Source organism: Botryllus schlosseri, chromosome 4 (assembly GCF_051294905.1).
Source record: "Botryllus schlosseri isolate E-star chromosome 4, Bs_hap1, whole genome shotgun sequence".
NCBI lineage: Eukaryota > Metazoa > Chordata > Ascidiacea > Stolidobranchia > Styelidae > Botryllus > Botryllus schlosseri.
Window position 1 is genome coordinate 28269217 of NC_137239.1, and position 24626 is coordinate 28293842.

The window sequence follows — 24626 nt, forward strand, 5'->3', positions numbered from 1 at the left end:
GATTAATGTGCTAGGTAGTAGTTCTATTCGTTCTGATTCCAATATTCGACGGTCTTTATTTTTTCCACTGCAGAGCGATCATGTTAATTTATCTAAACAGCGAATCTTCATCCTCGGATCTGGACCCTAATCGGCTCCTGTCAGAAGTCAAGAGTCGGTGTGTGATTAATGTGCTAGGTAGTAGTTTTATTCGTTCTGATTGCAATATTCGACGCTCTTTCTTTTTTCCACTGTAGAGCGATCATGTTAATTTGTCTTCAGAGAGAATCTTCATCCTCGGATCTGGACCCTAATCGGCTCCTGTCAGAAGTCAAGACTTGGTGTGTGATTAATGTGCTAGGTAGTAGTTTTATTCGTTGTGATTCCAATATTCGACGCTCTTTAGTTTTTCCACTGCAGAGCGATCATGTTAATTTGTCCAAACAGAGAATCTTCATCCTCTGATCTGGACCCTAATCGGCTCCTGTCCGAAGTCAAGACTCGGTGTGTGATTAATGTGCTAGGTATTAGATTTATTCGTTTTGATTCCAATATTCGACGCTCTATATTTTTACTACTGTAGAGCGATCATGTTAATTTATCTAAACAGAGAATCTTCATCCTCTGATCTGGACCCTAATCGGCTCCTGTCCGAAGTCAAGACTCGGTGTGTGATTAATGTGCTAGGTATTAGATTTATTCGTTTTGATTCCAATATTCGAGGCTCTATATTTTTACTACTGTAGAGCGATCATGTTAATTTATCTAAACAGAGAATCTTCATCCTCGGATCTGGACCCTAATCGGCTCCTGTCAGAAGTCAAGAGTCGGTGTGTGATTAATGTGCTAGGTAGTAGTTTTATTCGTTCTGATTGCAATATTCGACGCTCTTTCTTTTTTCCACTGTAGAGCGATCATGTTAATTTGTCTTCAGAGAGAATCTTCATCCTCGGATCTGGACCCTAATCGGTTCCTGTCAGAAGTCAAAACTTGGTGTGTGATTAATGTGCTAGGTAGTAGTTTTATTCGTTGTGATTCCAATATTCGACGCTCTTTAGTTTTTCCACTGCAGAGCGATCCTGTTAATTTGTCTAAACAGATAATCTTCATCCTCTGATCTGGACCCTAATCGGCTCCTGTCAGAAGTCAAGACTCGGTACGTGATTAATGTGCTAGGTATTGGATTTATTCGTTTTTATTTCAAGATTCGACGGTTTTTATTTTCCACAGTAGAGCGATCATGTTAATTATAAAAAAATGATAATGGTGGCATAAGTAACCAGAGGGCTGTGCAGATCGGGTTTGATTCGTCAAGCGAAATATATTAGGTTATGTCTTAGTAATAGTTGAATCACCATAATCAACCCCTAAAATATTATCATTCTAGGTTTGTTGCAGGCCAATGCTTTGATTTGATTTTATGAAAATACTACGTTTGGCGTTTGAGATTTACAGATCATGGTCGATATTTTAAAAATGGTGATCCATTGGATTCATGCTGTCGTGAGTATGTTAGTTGGTAATTTTTACTTTGAGGGCCAAATCGTTGAGGGCTAACTTCACCCTGGTCCAAGTACCTGTTCTTTTTCTCCCTGAACATATTAAAATTTTGTGGTTCTCTGAACAGCTAAAATATTTATAAGCTGAATCACAGTAAATTCAGCATTAATAAGAGTCTGTTACGGCTAATAAGTTATTGACAAATTGCTGGAACAGGAGTAGGCTACAGCAGTGCTATATATTTTTATTTTAATGGCAGTGCTGGTTATTTGAATACTGCATCGATCGATACGATCTAACGCGGAGGTCCTACTCTACTCTACGCTCATGTAAACGCTCGCATCGCGCCTAACCTACAACAAGGAACCGCACAGAAATACCGGAAATTCATCATGCCAGTATCTTCCGCGTGCCGCAAGATGAAACTGCCGCCGCGATAACAACTAACTGCAGCAGCAACAACAAACAATGTACCATGAAGAATGCCCTGTGGATGAACTCACTCAGGTATCACAGGCATCACTCAGGTAGGCTATCGCAAGCAGACACGGGGTAATCGCGATTAGTAATCGTAATCGATTACGACGATTACAGCATTTTCGAGTAATCGTAATCGCAATCGATTACATTCGAAAAAAATCCAAAGTAATCGTAATCGTAATCGACTACTTCACATATCTAATCGATTACTTTGTGAAAGAACGATTACTTTTTATTTGTACAATGAATATGACATAACCGAACATTCGTGAACAAGGAAGAGATATTATACCAGGTTATTGATAGCGCAAGCGGTTGATTTTCAAACGCCACTGCTCATTATTACGTCAGAAGTATTAGTTTTGCTCGTCCTTGCGTAAGAAGTATACACACGTAGTAAATATATATTCGATGTACATTGTTGTGTGATTGTTAGAACAGTGTAAGCCATACTGTATATCAGGTTATCAATACACTCCAATCGCCACAACGTCGCAGCAAGATAATAATCACCACTCTGCCCAGTTTCAAATAGTAACTTATGTATTGATGTTTGGTTATGCTTATAGTTAAACGCAGTTTGACCGTTGCTGCTTGGCGAGCAGTAGGCCTATCTATGTAGTATACGTATGTATTGTGCGTACACCGGACAAAGATTTGAAGTTTTGTACTCGTCAAATAAAACATTACGATGGTTTAAATCAACAGCTGCGTTTATACATCATAACGGAGCCGTTCTTTGCCGTTTCTCGTAACGGCATAACGGCAGCTTGCAGTATCTGTAATAAGTGGAAGGTAGAATTTTAAGTTCACTTTATCTTATTCTCATATGACTACTTGAAATGAGCGCCAATCGTTATTTCACAATTCTTCACTCGACATTTATACCTGACGCCATAGTCATCCGCTTATACACCATGTTAGCGTGGGTTGTAGGTACAATCAGGACCAAAACAGCAATTCGTCCCCCACTCCAAACGTTGGTATTGTTAAGGTTGTAACCAAGTTACAATGTTCCGGGTCACAAGTCAATCTCACTTTTATAGTTTTGACTCGAGTCAAGTCGATTCATTTTCAATTCACCCCCGAGTCAAGTCCGAGTCCAAGTCAGCTAGTATGGGGTCGAGTCCGAGTCATGTTTTTTGACTCGAGTACGAGTCCAAGTCGTTATGTTCACAGATCAGTTTTCTGATCAATCCGGTTCAGCCCACTTTTTTCAACTCTGTTCGAGTGATATGGAATGGCTCGTATTCATAATATAGTAATTTTCATCAGTTTTCACAGTTTACGGCCCCATTTCCAAGTATCGGGACTGATAGACGAAATACAAATAATGTGGTAACTTTACTATTCTTCGAAGTTACATGGAATGTCTGTCTTGGCCGTTCTAGTCTCGAGTCATACAAAATTACTCGAGTACAAGTCGAGTCAATACAAAAAACGACTCGAGTCAAGTCTAGTCACCAAAAAATCGCGACTCGAGTCGAGTCATGACGCGAGTCATTACAACCCGGGGTATTGGCGCCCCATAGGGTGGTCAGTTTTCAAGTTGATGACTGAATTTCGTCAATAATATTAGTGATTGCATTATCTTGCTATTCATTCAGATTTACCGGTAGAGCTGGGAGCAAGTAATTCATAATTATAGCATCTGGTATGTTGTTATAATTTCATTATTGTTTGTTGTTTATTCGTGACCTCCCATCTTTTATATAATCAAAAGATACTGTAGTCGCCCAAACGTAGCAGACTAAAAGAAAAACTTTCGTGAGACGCACACACAAATTGCCATGTCTTCATTCCTCTGTGAGTGCCCCGGGTGGCATTTGCATTGTTGGGGCTCAGATTGGAAGGACCGGACTATTCGTCATGCCCACAGAGCGCGGCTACTGACAATGAACACATACCCGACGTTTTGGACAAGGTCATTCTTTGGTAGCACACTTTGTATTTAGGGACATTAAATGCCGAAACTCGAGAAAAATTTTCAAGTGAATTAATTCTCTTGAAAATGTGTTGATTTACGAAATAATTTTGAGTCCCCTAAGAGCTTGCTCCTGGTCCTATTGGGGAGTTTGGGGTGTGGCAGTTACGGACCTGGCAAGAATGCAAATCGTTGGGTGCGACGAATAGTCCTGCATAGAGGTGGGCAATGGGTGCATTATGACGTAACAAGCAAATGACTATGATTTATAAAGAAAGTTGTTATCTCATAAGATCTTTTCATTGCAAGCCTTATTTGTATTGTCTTCCAAAATCTCTTCTGAAATTAGTTCTAAGAAGTAAAACAAATGTAATCGTGAGTAATCATGATTACTTTTGAAAAGTAATCGTAATCGTAATCGACTACTTCCTGATTTGGCTGTAATCGTAATCGTAATCGTAATCGCGGGATTCACAAGTAATCGTAATCGCAATCGATTACATTCGTGAAGTAATCACCCCATGTCTGATCGCAAGTCAATCAATCAATCAGGTTAATTAATATTTTCATCGTTTCAAAACATCACAAGACTGCGATACAATGAAAAGATAGGAAGGTGTCGAAACAACTTGGAGTAGCGTTCAAGATCAGACACCCATCTTAGCCTAGGGCCTAGGCCAGGGGTCGCCAACTCAAAACGGGTCGCGGGCCACTTTTCAAATTTCGTAGAGGCCGCGGGTCGCATGAATTCGATATCGATGTAAGATAGGAATCCACGTTCTAAAACTCTACGTCAGTCCAACGGTGAGCTACCTAACATAGGCGATGGGCATATTTGACCACAAAAGAAATAATATTTCATTAAAGGAATAGGCCTACACAACAAAAAATCATTATCACCAATTATATTTTATTTTGAACTGTGAGCTGTGCACGATACCTGGAAACGCTTTTCAGCGACTAAGGAATCGATATTGGGACTAGTGGGATACGTTACTAGCTGAAAGACCATCGCCACGTAAAGCTTGATCTTGTGGGGAAGCCCTAAGCCAGTGGCCCTCAAACTTTTTTAGACACACACCCCTTTATGATACTGAAAAATCGTCATATCACAAAATGCAACCAGAATGCCAGCAATCCCAACGGCTAGCTTGATGGCATGGAAGGTTATGGCTGTTGATGACATAATTCTATAAGTTGAATTCCGTACTATACAAATAGCAATAACTATGAAATAGAGGTAAATCGCGCGGAGAGCGAAAAAATTTTCATTTGAGCGCATCTCCGCTTCCCCTTCAGATGCTTTCGCGACCCCACAAGGGGCGCGCGCTCCCCAGTTTGGGAAGCACTGCCCTAAGCCGTTGTCTACGCGTATCGGTCTTAGCAGTGTTTGGGCCATTGCAAGTCAAGACAATATGCCCAATTGCCCATTCACATCAGCTGATTCTCCCTCGATGGAATGCTGTTGCCATCACCACAGCCGTTTTAGCTATAATGACGAATAGTGATGTTGGGCACAAGAGAATAGCTTATTTTGAAACAACAACAACATGTTGAAACTGTAGTTAATTTCATCATTTCAAATTGGTTTTCTTAGCTTTCTTCCTAAATCTCAAATCAGGTCGCGGGCCGCAGAATATGACTTGGCGGGCCGCGTGTTGGTGACCCCTGGCCTAGGCGAAGTGAATAAGAGGCATGCACATTGCACACTGAATGAAAAGTAATGCAGAAAATATAATACGCAAGCGACAAAATGAGGGGGCATGTTTCATTCGTTTATTAATATTTTCACCACGACATTGTGATAAAATGAAAAGATTGGAGGACGTCGTAAAAACGAAAGATTCCCAGCAGTAGAACATTTCGAAGCGTAGGTAGAGTTCAAGCGGTTTATCTATATCTCCGTCTCCCTTGTGTTGGTCGTTATTACGGCGACAAACATGCCCAAAAAAAGATCAGATGAACAATGCGAAGAATCGAAAGAAAAGAACAAGACAGGGCGTCTAAAAATGATGTTAAAGGCGGCCGAATAAAGATAAACTTCGGATACTACGGCGAGTTAAATGCCAGAAAGTTACCGCAACTGGTCGTTCCATGGCTTCCTCCTATCTGCTCATCTTCATTACATCGCATTCTACATTTGTGTGTCTTGATTGCGCGGCTTAAAACAATGATATTTATATCATTGGCTTGAAATATATAATCTCACCATTATTACGATTATCTGGCGTATTGCGGGGATTGACCAAACGCTAAATCCTCCACTCGGTGAATGTCGTGCCCTCATCTACTTGCAGTACAAAGGGAAGTGTGTGAAACGGGGCACGCAGATTGGCCTGTTTAAAAGTTACTCGGAAGGGACCACTTTTGAAATGCATCTTCGCACACAACGCAAACTGCCTAATGCCATTACTAAGGGTTGCAATTTTCGAAATTATCAGTTTCCGACACGGTGGGTATTTCTCCCGGTTGTTATGAAAATTTCACTCATAAAATTAATGTCTTTTCGACTTCTTGCTGTCGTTTCATTTTATCGAAGCCTTGCGGTTTTTTGAATTGATAAAAATATAAATGCACTAATGAGTTAATAAATGTATGAATGCCAACCCATATTTTTTCTACTTTTACATAATCCAAACTATGAAAAAGTTTTGCTCAAAAAAAGTATAGGTTGACTCTAAAACATAACTATACTTAAGTAGCCTAAGTAGCCGAAGTAGAAATAACCCACTTGAGTGCGATTACTCATAAAATGAAGTAGCCTACTTCGGTTACTGAGCACTGCAACAGAAAATATGTCAAATTCCTTGAGATATCCTCGAGAAAACGATGATGTGCTGCATTTTTTAGGCAAGTTAGCAAAATAATACTTATATTTTTGTAGCGTGTAGTGCAGGCTATCGTCACTATCACCAATATTGTGACAAGATTGCTCAGCTCATCACTCCCCAATGTAGGTAACTTGGGCTATATTATATGAAAAAACCGAAAATAATAAAATCAGTCTTTATTTGCGTATACGCTTTCGATGAATCCGGCCACTGGGTATGACAGAGATAATATTGAATTACCCTTCCCCTCAAATAAAGGACACTCATTGATTCCTTCGGTTCGGTTTATTAGCAATTTTATCAGTTCAATACACCACAAAAAATTGCGGTACAATGAAAAGATAGGAAGTTGTCGAACCGACTTGTAGTAGTCTTTGAGATCAGACACACGCCTTGGCCCAGGCTATGTAAAGAGAAGGCATGCACACTAAATGAAAAGTAACAGACGATAATATTAAGAAGCAAGGGACAAAGAAGCAAGGGAGGAGAGATCGATTGGTCAGGTCGTGGTCCGGCAATCTTGGGGTGGATAGTATTGATTTAGTAGAAATTGTTTGTATTTCGACTTGAATGTGGACATGCTCGTCGACTGTCGGATATCCACACGTCAGGTCCGGCATATTTGATAGAGCGATGATCTTTGCGGTCGATCATATGATAACGACGAAGACGAACGTGTGTCGCAGGCTACTTGTGCGCTTTTGATGCCGAGGTAAAGAAGTCACTAAAATATTCTGGGCAATGACTGCAGTGGAACTGATACTTAAACTTGGCGATTTCTAGTTTCCGCATATCTTTTATGTTTAGTAGGGTTACCATATTTTGGAATCGGGAAGGAGGACAATTTTTCAAAAATTTTCAAACTCAGAATACCTGTGGCAAATCCTGAAAAGGTGGTAAATTTCTATCACTTCGTAGTCGGTTGACTAAAAAAAATAAATAAAAAGGTCAACTTTCGCTCAGCTCCCGAAATACCCGCTGGAACGTCACTTCGGTGCTGATTTACGGCATCTCAGTCGAATTTTGCTATAAATTTGACCATAATTCCTAAAAAAGAGGACAAAATCTCCAAAAGGAAGACATTTAGGCGTCCTCGGAGGACATTTTCAAAAACCCGAAAAAGGAGGACAAATCCTCCTAAAGGAGGACTGGTAACCCTAATGTTTAGAACACCGAATCTCTTCAGGTTTCTTATTATTAACCTCAAATTTCGTATGATATCGGCAGTAATGTCATATCGCCCGTCCCCTCCCAGATTATTCCATTGACGAGTAAGGTCGACAAATCAGATAATGCGCACAATGCACACTTGCTTGTATGCTGAAATAGGTAATGCGAAATATATTCCGCGTGGTGTCACTATATAATCCGAACAACAAGTTGCAGATCAACATTCAAATACTGATACTGCTATCGAATCAAAGCTCGGAAGTATTGTTATGGGACTGAGGCGATCGTTTCGGGGACAAATTGCTTGAGTTAGACCAGTTAACGTAACATCAAATGAGACAGAAATCGACCAGCTAACACAGAAAAATGCGCTTAGTGATACTGGATGATTACGACAAAGCGAGCGATTGGGCCGCTAGGTATGTCAAACATAAAATCAACGAATTCAACCCAGGTCCGGACCGCTACTTTGTTCTCGGATTACCAACTGGTGGTACGCCGACCGGTACTTACGCGAAGCTTGTTGAATTTCACAAAAATGGGGAGCTGTCCTTCAAATACGTTAAAACCTTTAACATGGACGAATACGTCGGACTTCCAAGAGATCACCCGGAAAGTTATCATTCATTCATGTGGAATCACCTATTCAAACACATCGATATCGAACCAATAAATGCTAATTTGTTGAACGGAAATGCCGAGGATCTCACTGTTGAATGTGAATCGTACGAGAAAAAGATTCATGACGCGGGTGGAATAGATTTATTCATCGGCGGAATCGGAGAAGACGGCCACGTAGCTTTTAACGAGCCCGGGTCAAGTTTAGTGTCTAAAACAAGAGTGAAAACCTTAGCGCAAGACACCATACTCGCAAATGCAAGGTTTTTTGATGGAGATATCGACAAGGTACCGCACCAGGCACTAACTGTCGGTGTCGGAACTGTCATGGCCGCCAGAGAAGTGATGATAATGATAACAGGCGCACGAAAAGCTTTAGCGCTGCACAAAGCTATAGAGGAGGGTATAAATCACATGTGGACCGTGTCTGCGTTTCAGCAGCATGCAAAAACTACATTTGTATGCGACGAAGACGCAACCTTGGAACTTAGAGTGAAAACCGTGAAATATTTCAAAGGTCTTATGAACATTTACAGCAAACTCGTTGAATAAAATACTCTCTTACCGATGCGCGAGTTGATAATTAACTCGACCCACAATCGAGTTTGTGCCGACACAGTCGACAATGCGAACGTTAGCAAAACAATGACGCGTTAAGTCGATATCCCGTCGCCAGAAACTAAATTCAAAATCATATCAACTGGCACGATGATCTGGGTGAAAGGCTGCAACAACTCTTCATAATTTAGAAATGATTATCGGCTATCCGACAGTCGTCGAGCATGTCGAAATTCTCTGATCCTAGTCGCATACTCCGTGTTTTTATACTTGAATACTTGCAACACTTTTTAGGCGCGAACTAAAGACAGTCATCTCAGTACGACCACATTCTAATTTGAACCACTATCATACGGCGTATCTGTATTACATATGCTTTCCATAGAGCCCTGGCGGAGTTGTAGGAAGTAGGCTGTAGGCTATCTCATTCACCGTAATTACGTACATCTGTTTTGAAGATATCCGAGGGTCCGGGCCGGGCGAAAGTATTTCCATACTGATATGGCGTCACTGATGAATTTTACGTAATCAAACACAGGTAATGGTAAAAGAAGCTTCTCGCTAGCAGGCTACGTCAGTGTATTGCAGGGATTCTCAAAGTAAGGGTCGCGAAGCGTAAAATTCTGGGTCGTGACGACGCAAGAGCGAATACTAGTTAGCCCTCTAGTTTACCGGGCCACGACCTGACATAAAGATCTCGCCTTCTGACACATGCCACCTTTTCTTCTCACCTGTCCCTTTATATTATATTCTTTTACTTTTCATTAAGTGTGCATGCCTCTGTTTTTACATCGCCTAGGTCAGGCGGGTGTATGATCTCGAAGACTACTTCAAGTCGTTTCGACACCATCCTATCTTTCATTGTATCACAGTTTCGTGGCGTATTGAAATGATAAGATTTTTAGCAATAAAAGTGAATTGAATTCTAATATGTATGTAATATTTGAATTTCTTCGCGCGATTTCCTGTGGACAGGCAGAAAAGTTGCTCCTACAACATGGCTTGGTCATGGAAATGTGTCGATCTTTGTGTTACACAAATTGGTTTGAATTCATGCTAATATTGATCCAACATTGGTTTCTCTAGAAAACATGGTCACAGACCGCTATCGGATGCTTTATTGTCGGGGTGCGCAACGAGCGGTTGCGAGTAGGGTTGGGACTTCGGGATCAAATTTGAAATCCCGGGATCGGGATTTCCCGGGATTTTCGGTTCTCAATCCCGGGATTTCCCGGGATTAGAAAAGTAGTAAAATACACATACAAGCTATACAAAAAACATTTATTCCTTTTATTATTGACGCCAAACATGTGAGCTTTAAGAGTATCCTCGTTTAGACCAGGGGTCTCGAGCTCAAATTTGCTCGCGGGCGAATTTTGCAGTTTCTGAGACGCGGCGGGCCGCAGCATCAAATAGGGAAGGGGTGGCCTACCTTTTAACCATTTACGGTCGCATTTGGAGTTCTCATGGGGCCTCCGGCCGCATTCCAGGGCATAGTCGCAATGAACTAGTTATACAGCAAATATATCTACCATTGTTAGGATGTCTTATGTTCATTTCTGGTGAGCTCCGGACTTCTCTATTTAAACATATAGTCTTGCTATATGCATAAAAATCGCGAGTGCTGGTCACTGTTCATATTATGGGTCTGTACATTGTCGCAAGAAAATTTGTTCTCATTTACTAATGAATTTCGTGATTAATATTAGTAGTTTTACATATTACTATCAAACGTTTATCCTCTCTCAGCCCATATGGATGTGATCAGATTCACCGGTAGAGTTGATAAATGGGGTGGTTTCGAGAATTTGGGGCGAGATATATATGATGATGCATCTTCGGATGGGCCAATTGGTATTGGTTACTTTTTTTGCATGCTGTTATTTCTTGACCTCCCATCAGGATTTTCAGTATAGAGAGGATTCGGAGTTTGTATATTTATATATGGAGCGCATCATTTTCCTCTGCTTTTCGAATCTGTAATGTGGGGAAGTAATTGCAAAGGGCCCAACTATATTACAATGGAAGAATGCAGTCACATTGAATCGCGCGTGACGCGAAGAAAATTTCAAGATTTATTAAAAGCTATCAATAAATCGGGAGTCCATTCGTAAATTCAAATTGCATGTCGACGGCCGCCAACAGATACTAATTGAATTACGTGTCCACGGCCGCATAAATTTCCTTCTACGGCCGCAGGTTGGCCACCCCTCAAATAGGGGTATAATATTATTTCCAAGTAGGCCTTATATGACGGACCTTGCAGACTGGCATTCCATGCACATTGTGCAAATGTGATTCACTATTGTAATATTCATGGAAATGTCATATTTTTAAATGCATTATTAAACATTTTGTTGTGCTTGGCATAATTTGGCGATGTAATGAGTTATATACATCTAGACACCATGCCAGACGACAAATGCATCATGTCATCGTGAAAGCTGCTGCGTTATAATTTTGCAGCTAGCGGGCATTTGACATGTCATAGCGATTCAGGTTTACGGATTGGTTTTAGAGATAATTTCAAGTTCTCATATCCGAAATAAGATATTGTCCAGTTAAATATTGTCGAATACTTGAAAATGAAAAAGGCCAACGCGGGCTGCGTGTTAGATACCACTGTTTCAGACAATCAGCCGAGTTTGTGACACTGCTTTATTACCAAAAGAAGAGAGATGGCCCTGCGTAAACCTTGCTAGTTGCTGCTTACAAATCCCGGGATTCCATTCGGATTAAGCCCGGGATCGGGATTGCTTCAAATCCCGGGATCGGGATTGCTTCAAATCCCGGGATCGGGATTTCCCGGGGTCCCAACGCTAGTTGCGAGTCTATGAGACACAGGTATTTCGAGACTAACCCCGTCCGCACCGCAACACATGGAGATTGGAGATGACAAGACTGTAGTCAAAATGTGACCCACAGAGGAAAATAATGCACCCCATTTTAAAAGCGAGTGCGACAGAAAAGTTCCACGGAGCTGCGTTGCGTAAAACTGTTGTCTGCGCGTTCTTACTGTTAAACATGCCCGCAAAAACGTAGCATGCTAAGATTAAAAATGCATTTTTTTGATGTGTGTGGCTTGGGTCGCGGCCTAAAAAGTTTAAGAAACACGGAATTGCATACGTATGTTTCTAAGCGTCCGCCTCCAGACGGCAAGAGATAGTCAATGTAGTCATCGTTGACACCCAAGTAGCAGCAACGTCGTAAAATTCTACTCAAGTACAAGTTGCGACTTCCCAGTCAGTAGAAAAGTAAGTATTCAAGGCCTAGTTTTGTCTATAAAATTGAAAAAATCTCGAGAAGTATGATCTGAATTCATAAAAATCAGCTTGGAAAAGAAGAAATAATTCATTACTGGCCACCGCGAAGACCAGATTTAGACGACTATAGAAAATGTTCAATTTTTCCAAATCAGATTAGAATTATAGCTATACAGTATTTTCCAAATTATATTATTATTAGAATTGTTGCCACACAGTTGTTCCCAAATTAGATTAGAATTACTGAACTCGGATTTTTTTTAAATGTCATCAAGTTCCGTTCATATCAAGCCAGAGTTACCGGCATATCCCTCTAATTTGAAAACTAAAATTATCTAGTTGTCCAAACCTGCTGCAGTCGACCCATGCATGATCTACGACAGTTGCAAATAACACAATCGCACTCGCATTTCATGTTTTATTCCGTGAACATATCATATCGAATGTAGTCGAGCGACATGAATAATACAGTGTGAATAATATTCCTAGCGTATCAAAGAACTAGACTTACAGAATTGAAAACGGGAGTTACAAAAATTCGCAAGATATGATAGCGTCGAATAGAAAAATATTATATCATGTAACTCATTCAAATAGCAGCAAAACTGGGTTCAGGCGATTACAGCCCGATATCAATGAATCGCGAAGAACGTAACTTTCAGGGTTGCATTTAAAACAAACATGTTTAAAACATGACCCTTGTTTAAAACATGTTTTTAATTGTCGTTTTTTTTAGCCATGACATCACGAGTCCTAACTGTCGCGTCACAGTGGATTGACATTGACATTTGAAAATATAGGGTAAATATGGCTCATTCGACGCAAATGGCTTCCGACCACGACGACGATTTCGAGAGTTCCACCCAGCACTCCACATCGTATGCGTCGAATTTATCGGGCGCAAATCGTCCGTTCGTTCATACGACATGTTTATTCGGAAGTATTCACGCACTTATGGCATAATTGTAAAATATTTGTAAAAATAAACGCATTTTTTTAAAGCCATAAAGTGGTATTTATAAAACATCATTTGTTTTAAATGCAACCCCATACTTCAATGTAACTTGTATCTAATTTAGCGACGGAGATCGAATAAGATCTATACATTACTTGAGTATCAGGATATTTCATGGCAGTCAATGGGGGAGCTGTAGAGCACAATATAAAGAGCATTACACATGGTTAATATTAGGAATCTAAAATAATAACATTAATGAGAATACCATTACGGGCAATGTTGCAATCGTTTGCGATGACAGATTACTGCAGGCGAGAAGAAATATATTTATGATAATGATAACATATAAGGTTCGGGTACGAACAATACACCTTGAAAATCACCTTGTTAAAACAGCGCATATATGTATAGATATGTATCACTCTAGGTATCTTATTGATAACAGACTCACGATCAAATACCACGATAAATGCAATGCATTTTAGGTAAATTAACCCCAAGCGTATGTCAGGGACAAGAAACTCTCAAATAGCGGGGTGGCGCAAAAGAAATTCCGTAGAGAAATCCTAGACACTTCAACACGTCGCATAGCTACGAGAAATTTTGATCCAAAGAGACAAACGCGCCATATATCTTGCTACAAACGAAGCCATATAGTATGACAACTCATTGGCCCACAGCAGACCATCTCTCTCACTCATGTGTGTGTGTGTGTGTGTGTGTGTGTGTATTAGTGACTCACAGGATTTTGCATTAAAACTGGACAGAAATCCGGTAAGTTTTCCGAAACAGAATTGGATCCGTATTCACGTTACTTTGCCCGAATGTCGGGTCACGATTTCTGAGCAAGTAAAAGCGAGTGTTCTAATGCTCAATTTGCTCAAATATTCAAGACTCTCAAGCAGTAGACTATATCATAACCAATCGAATAACTAGCGCGAGCTAGAAAGATCTACTTAAGTATACTTCGAAGTAGAAATTTATTTTACTCCACTGACCACCTTTGACTTTCGCCATGGTCATATAGGCCATATCTCACAGTAAGACATTCGATATTGCCGCATCGAATCCCAGAGTTCGGGCTCGGATTCGAACAGACAACCACCTCCCCAAACCCCACGGGTCTAAATATCCATCCGGGGGCTCACAATGACGAACCACGCTCACAAAGTGACCGATTCTCGCTGCCCACCACATCACAGACAGCTAGTAAAGCCTCTCGCTATCACACGGCGGTCACGTAACTCGCGTCGGAAGGCGTTCGCGCGCATTGCGACGTGTATTCCGCGTTCCGTTTGGCTAGCGACGGCGTAGACACTGAGATAGCTACGCTGAATGTCTTTTCCAAAGCAGAAGAAACTATCAGCTTCACTCTGCTTTCTGAAGGATATTCGTTGAAATTTTGATCTTTATCATCGCTACTCTTATCGCTAGGTAGTAAATCACGCGCTATCGAGCTCGTACGAGACTTAGAAGTTAGTGTACTACCGGGAGAGGTGTTGTTTGAAATATTTAGAGTGTTGGAAAAGGCTGCAAGCTGCCTGCGTGCGATTGAGCGCTGTTTTCGCCGTAGCCTGGACTTCTTCCTGTGGTAGAACATGGCTAGGCAGTAGAAGAACAGACTTAGTACGAGCAGGCTGCCGGTTGCCGCGAAAAAGTGATTCCGCAGACGGTCCTTGTCGTACATCTGCAATACGAGAGGATCTTCGGATGAAAATCAGCAGTTTTTATCATTGGTATCCGATCAAGACACACAATGTGCAATGTCATACAGAATATGACACCTGCGATGTTATGAACAGATACGAGCTTTACTGCACATCATTCTTCTCGTACAAAACGTATTTGTAAGCCCAATATTGGTTTGCCAGAATTATGAATGAGCGTGAACAACAAGCCTTAAATTAGCGACGTATAGTTGAGCGCAGTGAAATGGGTGGGTAATCGTGGTGATATGCCTACGTACTTTTGTATACTAAACTATATGTAGTTATTTTGCAGGTGCGTCTGTTCCCCACCAGAAACCCCTGAATTCCCCACCGGTTGGGAACCACTGATCTAAAGTTCATGAGTGAAATTTTGGCATAACGACTGGATGAAACACCCCTGTATGGGGATAACTGAATGTGAATACATTTCGAAAATTGCACTAATCCGTTGTAGATTTTCTACTTCTATGTGATGGAGTTTGGGAATGACTTGGAATACTTTACGTCTAGTTGTTTGAGCAGTAATTTACGTCATTACTTCTACTTCCACTTGAGTAGAAACGCTTGCTACCTTGACCACTGATAGCTAGCAACGGATCCTAATTTCAAGCGACCGCTAAACGGCGCTGTGACATCATAATTCGTGTCGGCAGTTGGCCCGGGAAGCTACATTGCAGCTATGTTGCATTTTGAGATCCCATTCATTGCTGCGTCACATTACAAAATGGAGACCAATCGACTATTATATCAGTTCACGAGCTCATTGCTCTGAACGGGCTATGATGACTTATTGAATTATTCATAACCAACTGAAGACTTGAGGCGATATTGAAGACTGCGTTTGATTAATCGTCCAAGTTTTGACTGGACCTTAATCAAAGGTAAAAGGTTAACACCCACAGAAATCAAGGTCAAGACCTTCCTATCTTTTCACTGTATCGCAATCATGTGGTGTCTTGAAAGTAGATGTGGTTATAGGCGGAATACTTCTGCTGGTTCGTGGCACTCAAGTTGGTTTTGAACTACTTACCTGAGCACAATGCAACAAATAAAGTTAGTGTTTTCCAAGTATGCGTACGAATATGAAGTCACTGCACTTGAGCCCCAATTTTCTCCAACGACACTTACCTCACAACGGCTCTGTTCTGCTTCGTCGTAATCGCGCGAGCTTTTTATGGCCGACCAGCGCATGCATGCAGAATCGATGAGGTATCCCACGTATACTGGAGACGGCACCCAAGCCAGCACCCGCGTAAACACAAACACGATAGCGATGCCGATTGCCTGAAATACAGAAAGTCAGTGGTAAGGTAGTGAATGAAATTTCAAATTTGAAATGGATATGAAGTGTAAGGTTATTGCTACTGCGGTGTATCCCATAAACTTTGTTAAGGCAGTCGTGAGCCCCATACCTTTCGTATTATAGGCATTTGAAACAATGTACTACTTCCACGTTCGAAATAATATATGCCTACTCACATATGTATTATGTTAGTTAATCTAAATTGTGAGTAACTGTATACTTCTGTATAGTAAGATACTCCGGTCCTGTGTGACTCAGCTTGATGACTCTGTTATATCTAGGGCAGGGAAAAATTGAGTACCTGAGAGATTCGATTCTGAATCAAGTAATATGCCTCGAGTCGAGTATCACTCATTATGACGTCATAACAGAATGTAATACGTCAAGCTTCGAATATGTACCGTTTATGCCCCCACAAAGAATAAAATAAATTTTGCCTTTATGCCTTTTATCCGTCTCATAAATGATATTTTGGTACTTTTTCGACCATACCGATTTCATTCCACTATAGGTGATAATGTTGTGCGATAATCCCCGTCTTCGGAAATGTGCTGCGTTCAGTAACCTTCGTAGCTTTTTATTAATGTTTCGTATGCTACGATACCACCAATCACGATTTCAAGGATTCAACAGTGAAAATTAGTATCGAAACTATAATTCTCGTTGATAAATTAACTTTCAGTGGCGAGGAGCGTATAATTTCAGTACTCGCAAAAATCGTATTTTACTACTCGACTCGGATCATTAAAATTAATACTCGATTCAGATTCGAGTACTCGAATCATTGTGCCCAGCCCTAGAACTTATATCTATCTTCCCGTCTATGCCTTGCTTATCTGTGTATCGTATTGTACCCGATAGCATTTATGTAATGTAAAATTGATTGGTACAAATATAGATACTTTCTCTCTCTCTGAGTCGAGTATCGATTGTAATGATTCGGGTATTCGGTTTAGCCCAGTCTTTGAGTCTTATATATAACCATAATAGATACGAACATGGAATTAAGCTTCTAAAATTCCGGATGCAAAGATTTTGCCGGTTCGGAATTAGATTTGGATTATCCTAACTTTCAAACACGCATTAGTCATTACCAGGTATATGGAATTGGATATATATTGGATATATATTGGATGATTGTGGGATTTCAAATTGGATCCTAAAGCGCCAGCTGAAAGACATAGACTATATAATAATCTGATCATCTCTGGCACGGTGTGTGCATGTTTGAAGCAATCAATGTCTACATAGCACCAAAGCGGCGTTACAAATTATCCAAATTCCCACACACCCGCGACCAGAAGTGGTCAAAGTTATCATCGTTGGTACTCAGAGCAAAAGTAGAAGAAACCTCGAAAAGCTCAACTCAATTACAAATATAAAGTAGCAATTTCGAAGAAACAATAATGAAACAAACCTTTTCGGCTGGCGGAACCACCCTTAAAATGAGGAGGCTTGAGGGCGTGGAAGCAACACCGGCCGTAAGACTAGCGGCTCCCATGACTCCCAAAAACACAGGCAGGTGAGATTGCAAGCAGTCGGGCACGTTGCAAGAACCGGGCACGGTAGACAAAGCGGCGCCTTTCCCGGAGTCAACCGGAGACAGTTTGTTGATTTCCGGAGACCGGATCAGACACTTGCAATCCGTGTAGATCTGAAACACGAAGATGGAGCGTATCGTAATGGTGTACGAGTCATACTCGGGACATACATTCAATATTACTCCACTTGACCCGAGTCAAGACTTTAAAAGTGAGATCGACTTGTGACTCTAACCTAGTGACTTGGTTGCAACCCTGGTACCCACCATAGTCACTTTGACCAACTCTGGCTACGGTATACACACAACTCAATATAGCAGCAGACTTGGACAACTAGATAATTCTAGTTGTCTAATTTCACTAAATTAGAGCGAAATGCCAGTAATCTAATTCTAATCTAATTTGAAAAAGCTGAAATTTTTCTAGTTGTCCAAGTATACGCTTGGATAACTAGATAATTCTAGTTTCTAATTTCACTAAATTAGAGCGAAATGCCGGTAATCTAATTCTAATCTAATTTGGAAAAGCTGAAAATTTTCTAGTTGTCCAAGTCCGTATAGCAGAGTTAGTCCGTAGGCTATTTATCTACGTTCATACCAGATTAAAACCAGATCCTAAACAAAATCACAGCTAAACATCCTATTGTAACAATGTAGCATCGAATCGCGCACAGTGAGATGATGTATTTCGTCAACCGATCGAGAACCGTAAGACGTGTAATCACATTTGAAAGCGTAATGCGGTTGAAATTGTATCGAAAGCGTGCGCGATCCCACTCTTAATCCGCGATTATGCTAGCTCGGAAATCCAGCTTCATAAACAAATAAAACATTACTGCTTTTACTGTTAGCCGCTTGGCGTGATTGAGAAACTATAACCACGCACGGCTGCGCCCAATGCCCATTCATAAAGGATAATGAAATCGCTTTATCACGGTGGAGGTAATTGTACGTACAATTATAAAAAGGTATTGCGTCACAGGACATGGAATAGGCTTGCGAATACAGTGACGCCATAATTGGTGATACGACTGTTGATTGAACACAGTTGGACAACTAGAAAATGTTTAGCTTTTCCGAACTAGATTACAATTATAATTATAGCTATACAGTTTTTTCAAAATTAAGCTTGAATTATAGCTACACAGCCTTTTCCAAATTAGATTAGAATTAGAATTACTGAATTGAGTAAAACTAGGAAATGGAATTAAGTCCAGTTAGTTCTCATAAAAATGAAAATGGCAAATGTCTCTGCAGCAAGCTTCGCTTGTTTCGCACTATACAGTTATCCTGAAGCGTTTTCCGAAAAAAAAACAGTTAAATTAGATTTAATTAAATTTGAGCAGAGATATATTTCACAGCTTAGATTATAATTAGATTACCGGCATTTCGTCTAATTAGTATAATTATAGCACTACAATTATCTAGGTCTCCAAGTATGATACAGAAAGTTCATCGGAATCTCGACTATAGTCGCTAACGATTACCCTTGACGAGTGTCAGTCGAAAATATTCTAGTTTATTTCAATATGAGTATATTATTCGATTGTAAATTGAACTTCTGTATCTGCAAGATGTTATCCAAGCAGTAATTTTAGGTGTTACTTCTACTCATTCGTGAGTACAGCAACGCTGACTATCCTTTGACGCCCGTTGTGAGTCAGTGTGTTCACAATAAACGAATATTCAATTCAATTTCAATTCAATTTATTGCTAAAAATTTCATCATTTCAATGCACCGCAAGGCTGCGATACAATGAAAGATAGGAAGGTGTCGAAATGACTTGGAGTAGTCTTCTAAATCAGACACCCACCTGGCCTATATCTGTAACATTAAGGTAACAATGATTGTAAAGGAATCTAAAACATAAACTTTACTGAAACAACACATGCAACAATGTGAGTTGTGTTAACACGCGGCCGCGACCACACATTCTCAGCGTTAGTCTGGCTGACCACAAGAATGAGAGTTCCCAGAATACATTTAGAGCGCGTGTGTTTACGGCACGAAATACCGCTGCCTTGGCGCGTTACAGTTTTGGCCGAAACGATCGCTCACAGTTGGGCGCTTTGTATTCGTCGGCCGCAGGGGGCTAATACGGCTGAGGTATGCCAAGTTTTATTGCGGCCAAGCGTAAAGTACACAAAATCAGTCAACATAGTGAATACACCCGTGACGATCATCTGCAATTGTGTTTATGCATTGGGTCGCCATGATTACAGTAATAATATGATATTTGAAGAGCTTCTAGGAGGTACAGGAACTGCAATATACATTTGAATCCTGTATCCATATTGAAATTAAACAAATAATGATATATAGTTGTTTGACGATTACCCCTGACGAGTGTCAGCCGAAAATGTTCGGTTCATTTCAATATGAATATACTATTCGATAATATAGCTATTGACTTTTTGGCAGAGGTGGTCAAATGTAGTCATGGTTGGTGCTCAAGTCGGAGTAAAGTAACGTAACGTCATAAAGTTCTACTGAAGTACAAGATCAAGTTTGGATTTAAAGTATGTAAAAAAGTAAATATTGCAGGATTTTTGTATACAACTCAACAATTTCATGGGTTAAACAGCAAAATTTGAAAAAAAGCTTTATTTTATAATAATACATTAAAAGTTTTCAAACTACTATACCTATAGCTTCACATCGACTGATTGCAATTGACCCAAATTTGGTGTTCAACGTTTTTTTGCAAATAGTTGCAAAAATTTCAAAAAATTCTGTTTGAACAACCCCAATCCCCCATATAGTTCGCAATAGCCACGGCTCACCCGCTGTGTGTGCTAGCGTGTATAAAACGTGTACCCCTGAACAGCAATTTCTAAGAATATCTCGTGTCTTCAAAGCGCAAAAAAGCCCACCCGCCGCACATGCTGCCTACCCAGTGACACAAACACGTTACCATAATCTACACGCGCCATCGCGTTGATCGTAACATAACTCGCAGCGGACGTAATTACGGTGGTAGGTCAAACGGCAATGTTGCCGTTCTGTAAAACAATCCGCCCTAACCCTACGACCGCGTATGCTATTGAATATTTGCGCTTTTGCAGTCAGGCAGGGAAACACATACGCGTACACAATACACTTTGTCCCTTGCGATGTTAGCTTGATATATACTGACACGTGCGTGAAACACGAGACCTTGCAATCATAGGCGTCCGCTTTTGCATGACGTATCACACGTGAGGGGTCAGAGTCTTATCAAACTTGAAAAAAAGGTAATTGTAGTTGTGTGATTCGGGAAATATTTGTATGCTCTAATTGTAAATTTTGTCTAATTTGTGGTTTTCCTGAAAGCGCTACCGGAGAAATGTATAGTGCGGAACGAGCCAATCTTGGTGTATAGACATTTGCTATTCTAATGACTTGATATGATCCAAACATGGTTTTTGTTGTATTTATTTCATTTTATTTCCAAGTTTTTGCGAATGCTGCACCTCTAACTCTAATCTAATTTGTAAAGAACCGTGTAGCTATAATTCTAATTGTAATCTACTTTGTAAAACTGTAGCTGTAATTCTAATTGCAATATAATTTGTAAAAATGTGTAGCTAATTTCTAATTCTAATCTAATTCGGGTACAAACTGCGTGGCTATAATTCTAATTGTAATCTAATTTGGATAAAAACTGTGTAGCTTTAAGTCTAATTGTAATATAACTTGTGAAATTAACTAGCTATGATTCTAATTCTAGTCTAATTTGGAACAAATTGAGTAGCTATAATTCTAATTCTAATCTAATTTGAATAAAAACCGTGTAGCTATGACTCTTGTTGCATTTTAATTTGTAATACTATGTAGTTATAATTCTAGTCTAATTTGAAAAAAAACTAAAAATCGTGCAGCTATAATTCGAATTGTAAACCAAATTTGTAAAAGATGACGATTTTCAAGTTATCCAACGCTGTTTCTTAGCCTCTTTGTCCACGCTATTGCTACTTAACTCACGTGAGCATCACGTGGCGCGAATCACCCCTTGTCGAAGTATGCGCGGTTTTGATAATCGCCTTGAGCAATATCGAAACTATTTACGGCGAAGGCGTGCGCGTCTACCGCAAAATAAGGCTACACTCTGTTTACTATTTGGCGATCGCAATTCAAGGTCTGACGATATGTCACGTTATCATTATCAGTTTATCGCTCACACTGAAACACCGAGCTGTCGCCTTACATTTCTACGCGACTACAAAAAGACGCAACAGTTTCCATGACAATTGTCTGTGGTATTCATAGTTTTGTCGACTACAATGGTTATTTACACCGGGTCGATTTTCTGCATTCTTGATTCACGCACGGCCCACTTCTAGGCTTGTTAAGACACCGCCTACGCAGATGAGATGGAGAGGAGGAGCCAACACTTAGGTAGGAATTCTGGAATCGACCTCGGTCGGACTCGAACGCGCAACCCATTGGTGTTGCAGCTCTGGATCATAACACTACACCATTTCTCCCCCTTCCCTTAACTGTGTTGGGATAGCTATATCGTATCCAAATTATAAAATGCAAGCAGTTTTTGCTAAAAGTGACCATGGCCATAGTTAGTAAGTAAGTAAGTAAGTAAGTAAGTAAGTAAGTAAGTAAGTAAGTAAGTAAGTAAGTAAGTAAGTAAGTAAGTAAGTAAGTAAGTCAGTAAGTAAGTAAGTAAGTAAGTAAGTAAGTAGTACTGCGTAAATTGAAAGTCCGTAATAGATCATCTCTGTCTAGCAGTGGATCAACAAACCTTTTTCCCTTCTTCCATTACGGCGGTTGTACATCCAGCGTGGCACGGGGACATGTATGTGATGTCCGTGGCAAGGTCACACACGGGAGAGTACGCTTGTCCGCAGCTGCAATTCGAGGCGCAATCCCCGCTGAAATACCAAGGACAACTATAGGTAATTCTAATTGTCTCAATATACTAATTAGAGTGAAATACCGGTAAGATATTTTGCCAAATGTTCCTATGCTCTAGTTCAAATTCAAATCTAATTTCTGGTTCCACCAAAGTGGTACAGGACAAGCGTATAACTGTATATGTATAGTGAGAAAAGAGTGGAACTCGGTATACAGACATTTGTCATTTCGTGCTTATGATAACGAACTCTGATTTGATATTAACTGAAGTTTTTGCGAATTCAGTAAATCAAATTGTAATGTAATTTGGAAAAGCAAAAATTTTTCTGTTGTATAACTCTGGTGCGTTGAGCATATTGATCAAGGCATAGTTTCAATCGAAATTTGTAACACCGCCGCCGGATCAATCACGGCTGGGCTGACAAGAAATCGAGGATAAGACTCTTAGAACGGAGAAGATTGAAAAAACGGATGCATGGAATTGTTACAGTATATCCCCGCGAAACTTTGATTCGTATCACGCGATGATATTTCTATCTTCATCGATCTGTGTCAATTTCTGAGACAGCAACGCAACCTCATGAACCTGTACGCTGCGTACTCGCAAGAAAATAATTAAATGTACTTGTTATTTGTCATAATTTACTGAGAAATTTCGCATGGCTCGCGAAACTATATTGTTTTGACAGCTGTCGGTGTTCGCAAACTATCATATTCATACCGGCACGAAGCAGTCGGAAACAAGTCCTATAACCAACGATTGTAACGGTGTAACACTTGACTACGCACAACGATGCGCTACGAATTATGCACCGCAGTTATGCGCAGATGTTTGAAAATGCCCATGTATATTGAATAATATATTCATATTGAAATAAAACCGAATATTTTGGGATTGGAATTGGGAAGAGCATTGCATATTAACACTCGTATCACCAAATGCGACTCAATCGGCATGAAATATCGAATAAGCGAGGCGAAGAGATTGCTCAAAGTACTATTTTTGAGTGGTCAACGAACTCCATCTGTTGGCATAAACTAGGTTATGCATATACAATGTTCTTTCCAAATCTTTACTAGTTGCTGACGATTACCGCTGGCGATTGTGAGCCGAAAATATCCAGGTATATTTCAATAGAACTATACAATTCAATTGTATATCCGTAAATCAGGAAAAAGCATATTTCTTGAGAAAAGCAGTTTATAGTGTAATGTTCATTTGCAGACACAAGTGCTAACCGTAACCCTTGCAACCCCCAAATTCGAACCCACTACACACCCACGAGCAAACATTGTCGACGTTTTATGCGTTAAAGAATTCGTCTTAATTTGCGGTAGCCTGAAACTGCACGATTTTCCCGAGAACAAATCGCAAAAACTAGCCTACAACTGCACCGTTGTTTGCTCGACAAGCTGTTTCTACGTTTTGACCAAATGCTGGGTCAATATAGGTTTCATGAAATTTCTGCTACGTGTCATTAAAAAATGTTGATACATCCGAGTCGAGGTTAAACAAAGTGAGGTCTGGGTCGATGTTAGTGTTTACATTTTGGCCCGCTATCGAGAAATCCTGCAAATCTGAAGCCAGGCAATCAATTAAAAATGGTATCCGGTAAAGCTAAGAGAGGTAATCTGTTTGAATTATTGGTAAGGAACAGTCGATCAGTAGCGATATATTTCCGAAATAGTCTACGGGCACACCAGACTTGCAGGACATCAATAGAGAGACAGCTATATATCATATTTACATGATATTATCGAACCTAAACTACCTACTTCGTGACCAATGCAGTTACGTAAGAATCCACAGCAGGGTTGTTCAAGAATAACTCTTTTTCCGGATTCCGGGGATTCACTGATTAATTGGTTATATTGTTAGGTTGACTAAAAAAACGCTGCACACCAAATTTGACTCGATTCGAACTGGTAGCTGCGAACGGTGAT

At 40.2% G+C, this 24626-nt stretch overlaps 1 protein-coding gene and 1 pseudogene across 1 annotated transcript in view; one reads left to right on the plus strand and one right to left on the minus strand.

Annotated features, from left to right (window-relative positions):
• Positions 1-8095: 8095 nt before the first annotated feature.
• On the plus strand, positions 8096-10000 carry LOC145437712 (glucosamine-6-phosphate deaminase 2 pseudogene; annotated as a pseudogene).
• Positions 10001-12727: 2727 nt separating this feature from the next.
• Positions 12728-24626, minus strand: part of LOC145437711 (solute carrier organic anion transporter family member 2A1-like) — a 50382-nt gene continuing 38483 nt past the window's right edge. Inside the window, exons 9-12 of the mRNA XM_080314990.1 lie at positions 22570-22699; positions 17711-17947; positions 16119-16274; positions 12728-14968 (exon numbers count right to left, since the gene is read on the minus strand). Coding sequence (XP_080171116.1) covers positions 14507-14968; positions 16119-16274; positions 17711-17947; positions 22570-22699 — 985 coding nt within the window. The 3' untranslated portion in view covers positions 12728-14506. The remainder of the gene's footprint in view (positions 14969-16118; positions 16275-17710; positions 17948-22569; positions 22700-24626) is intronic.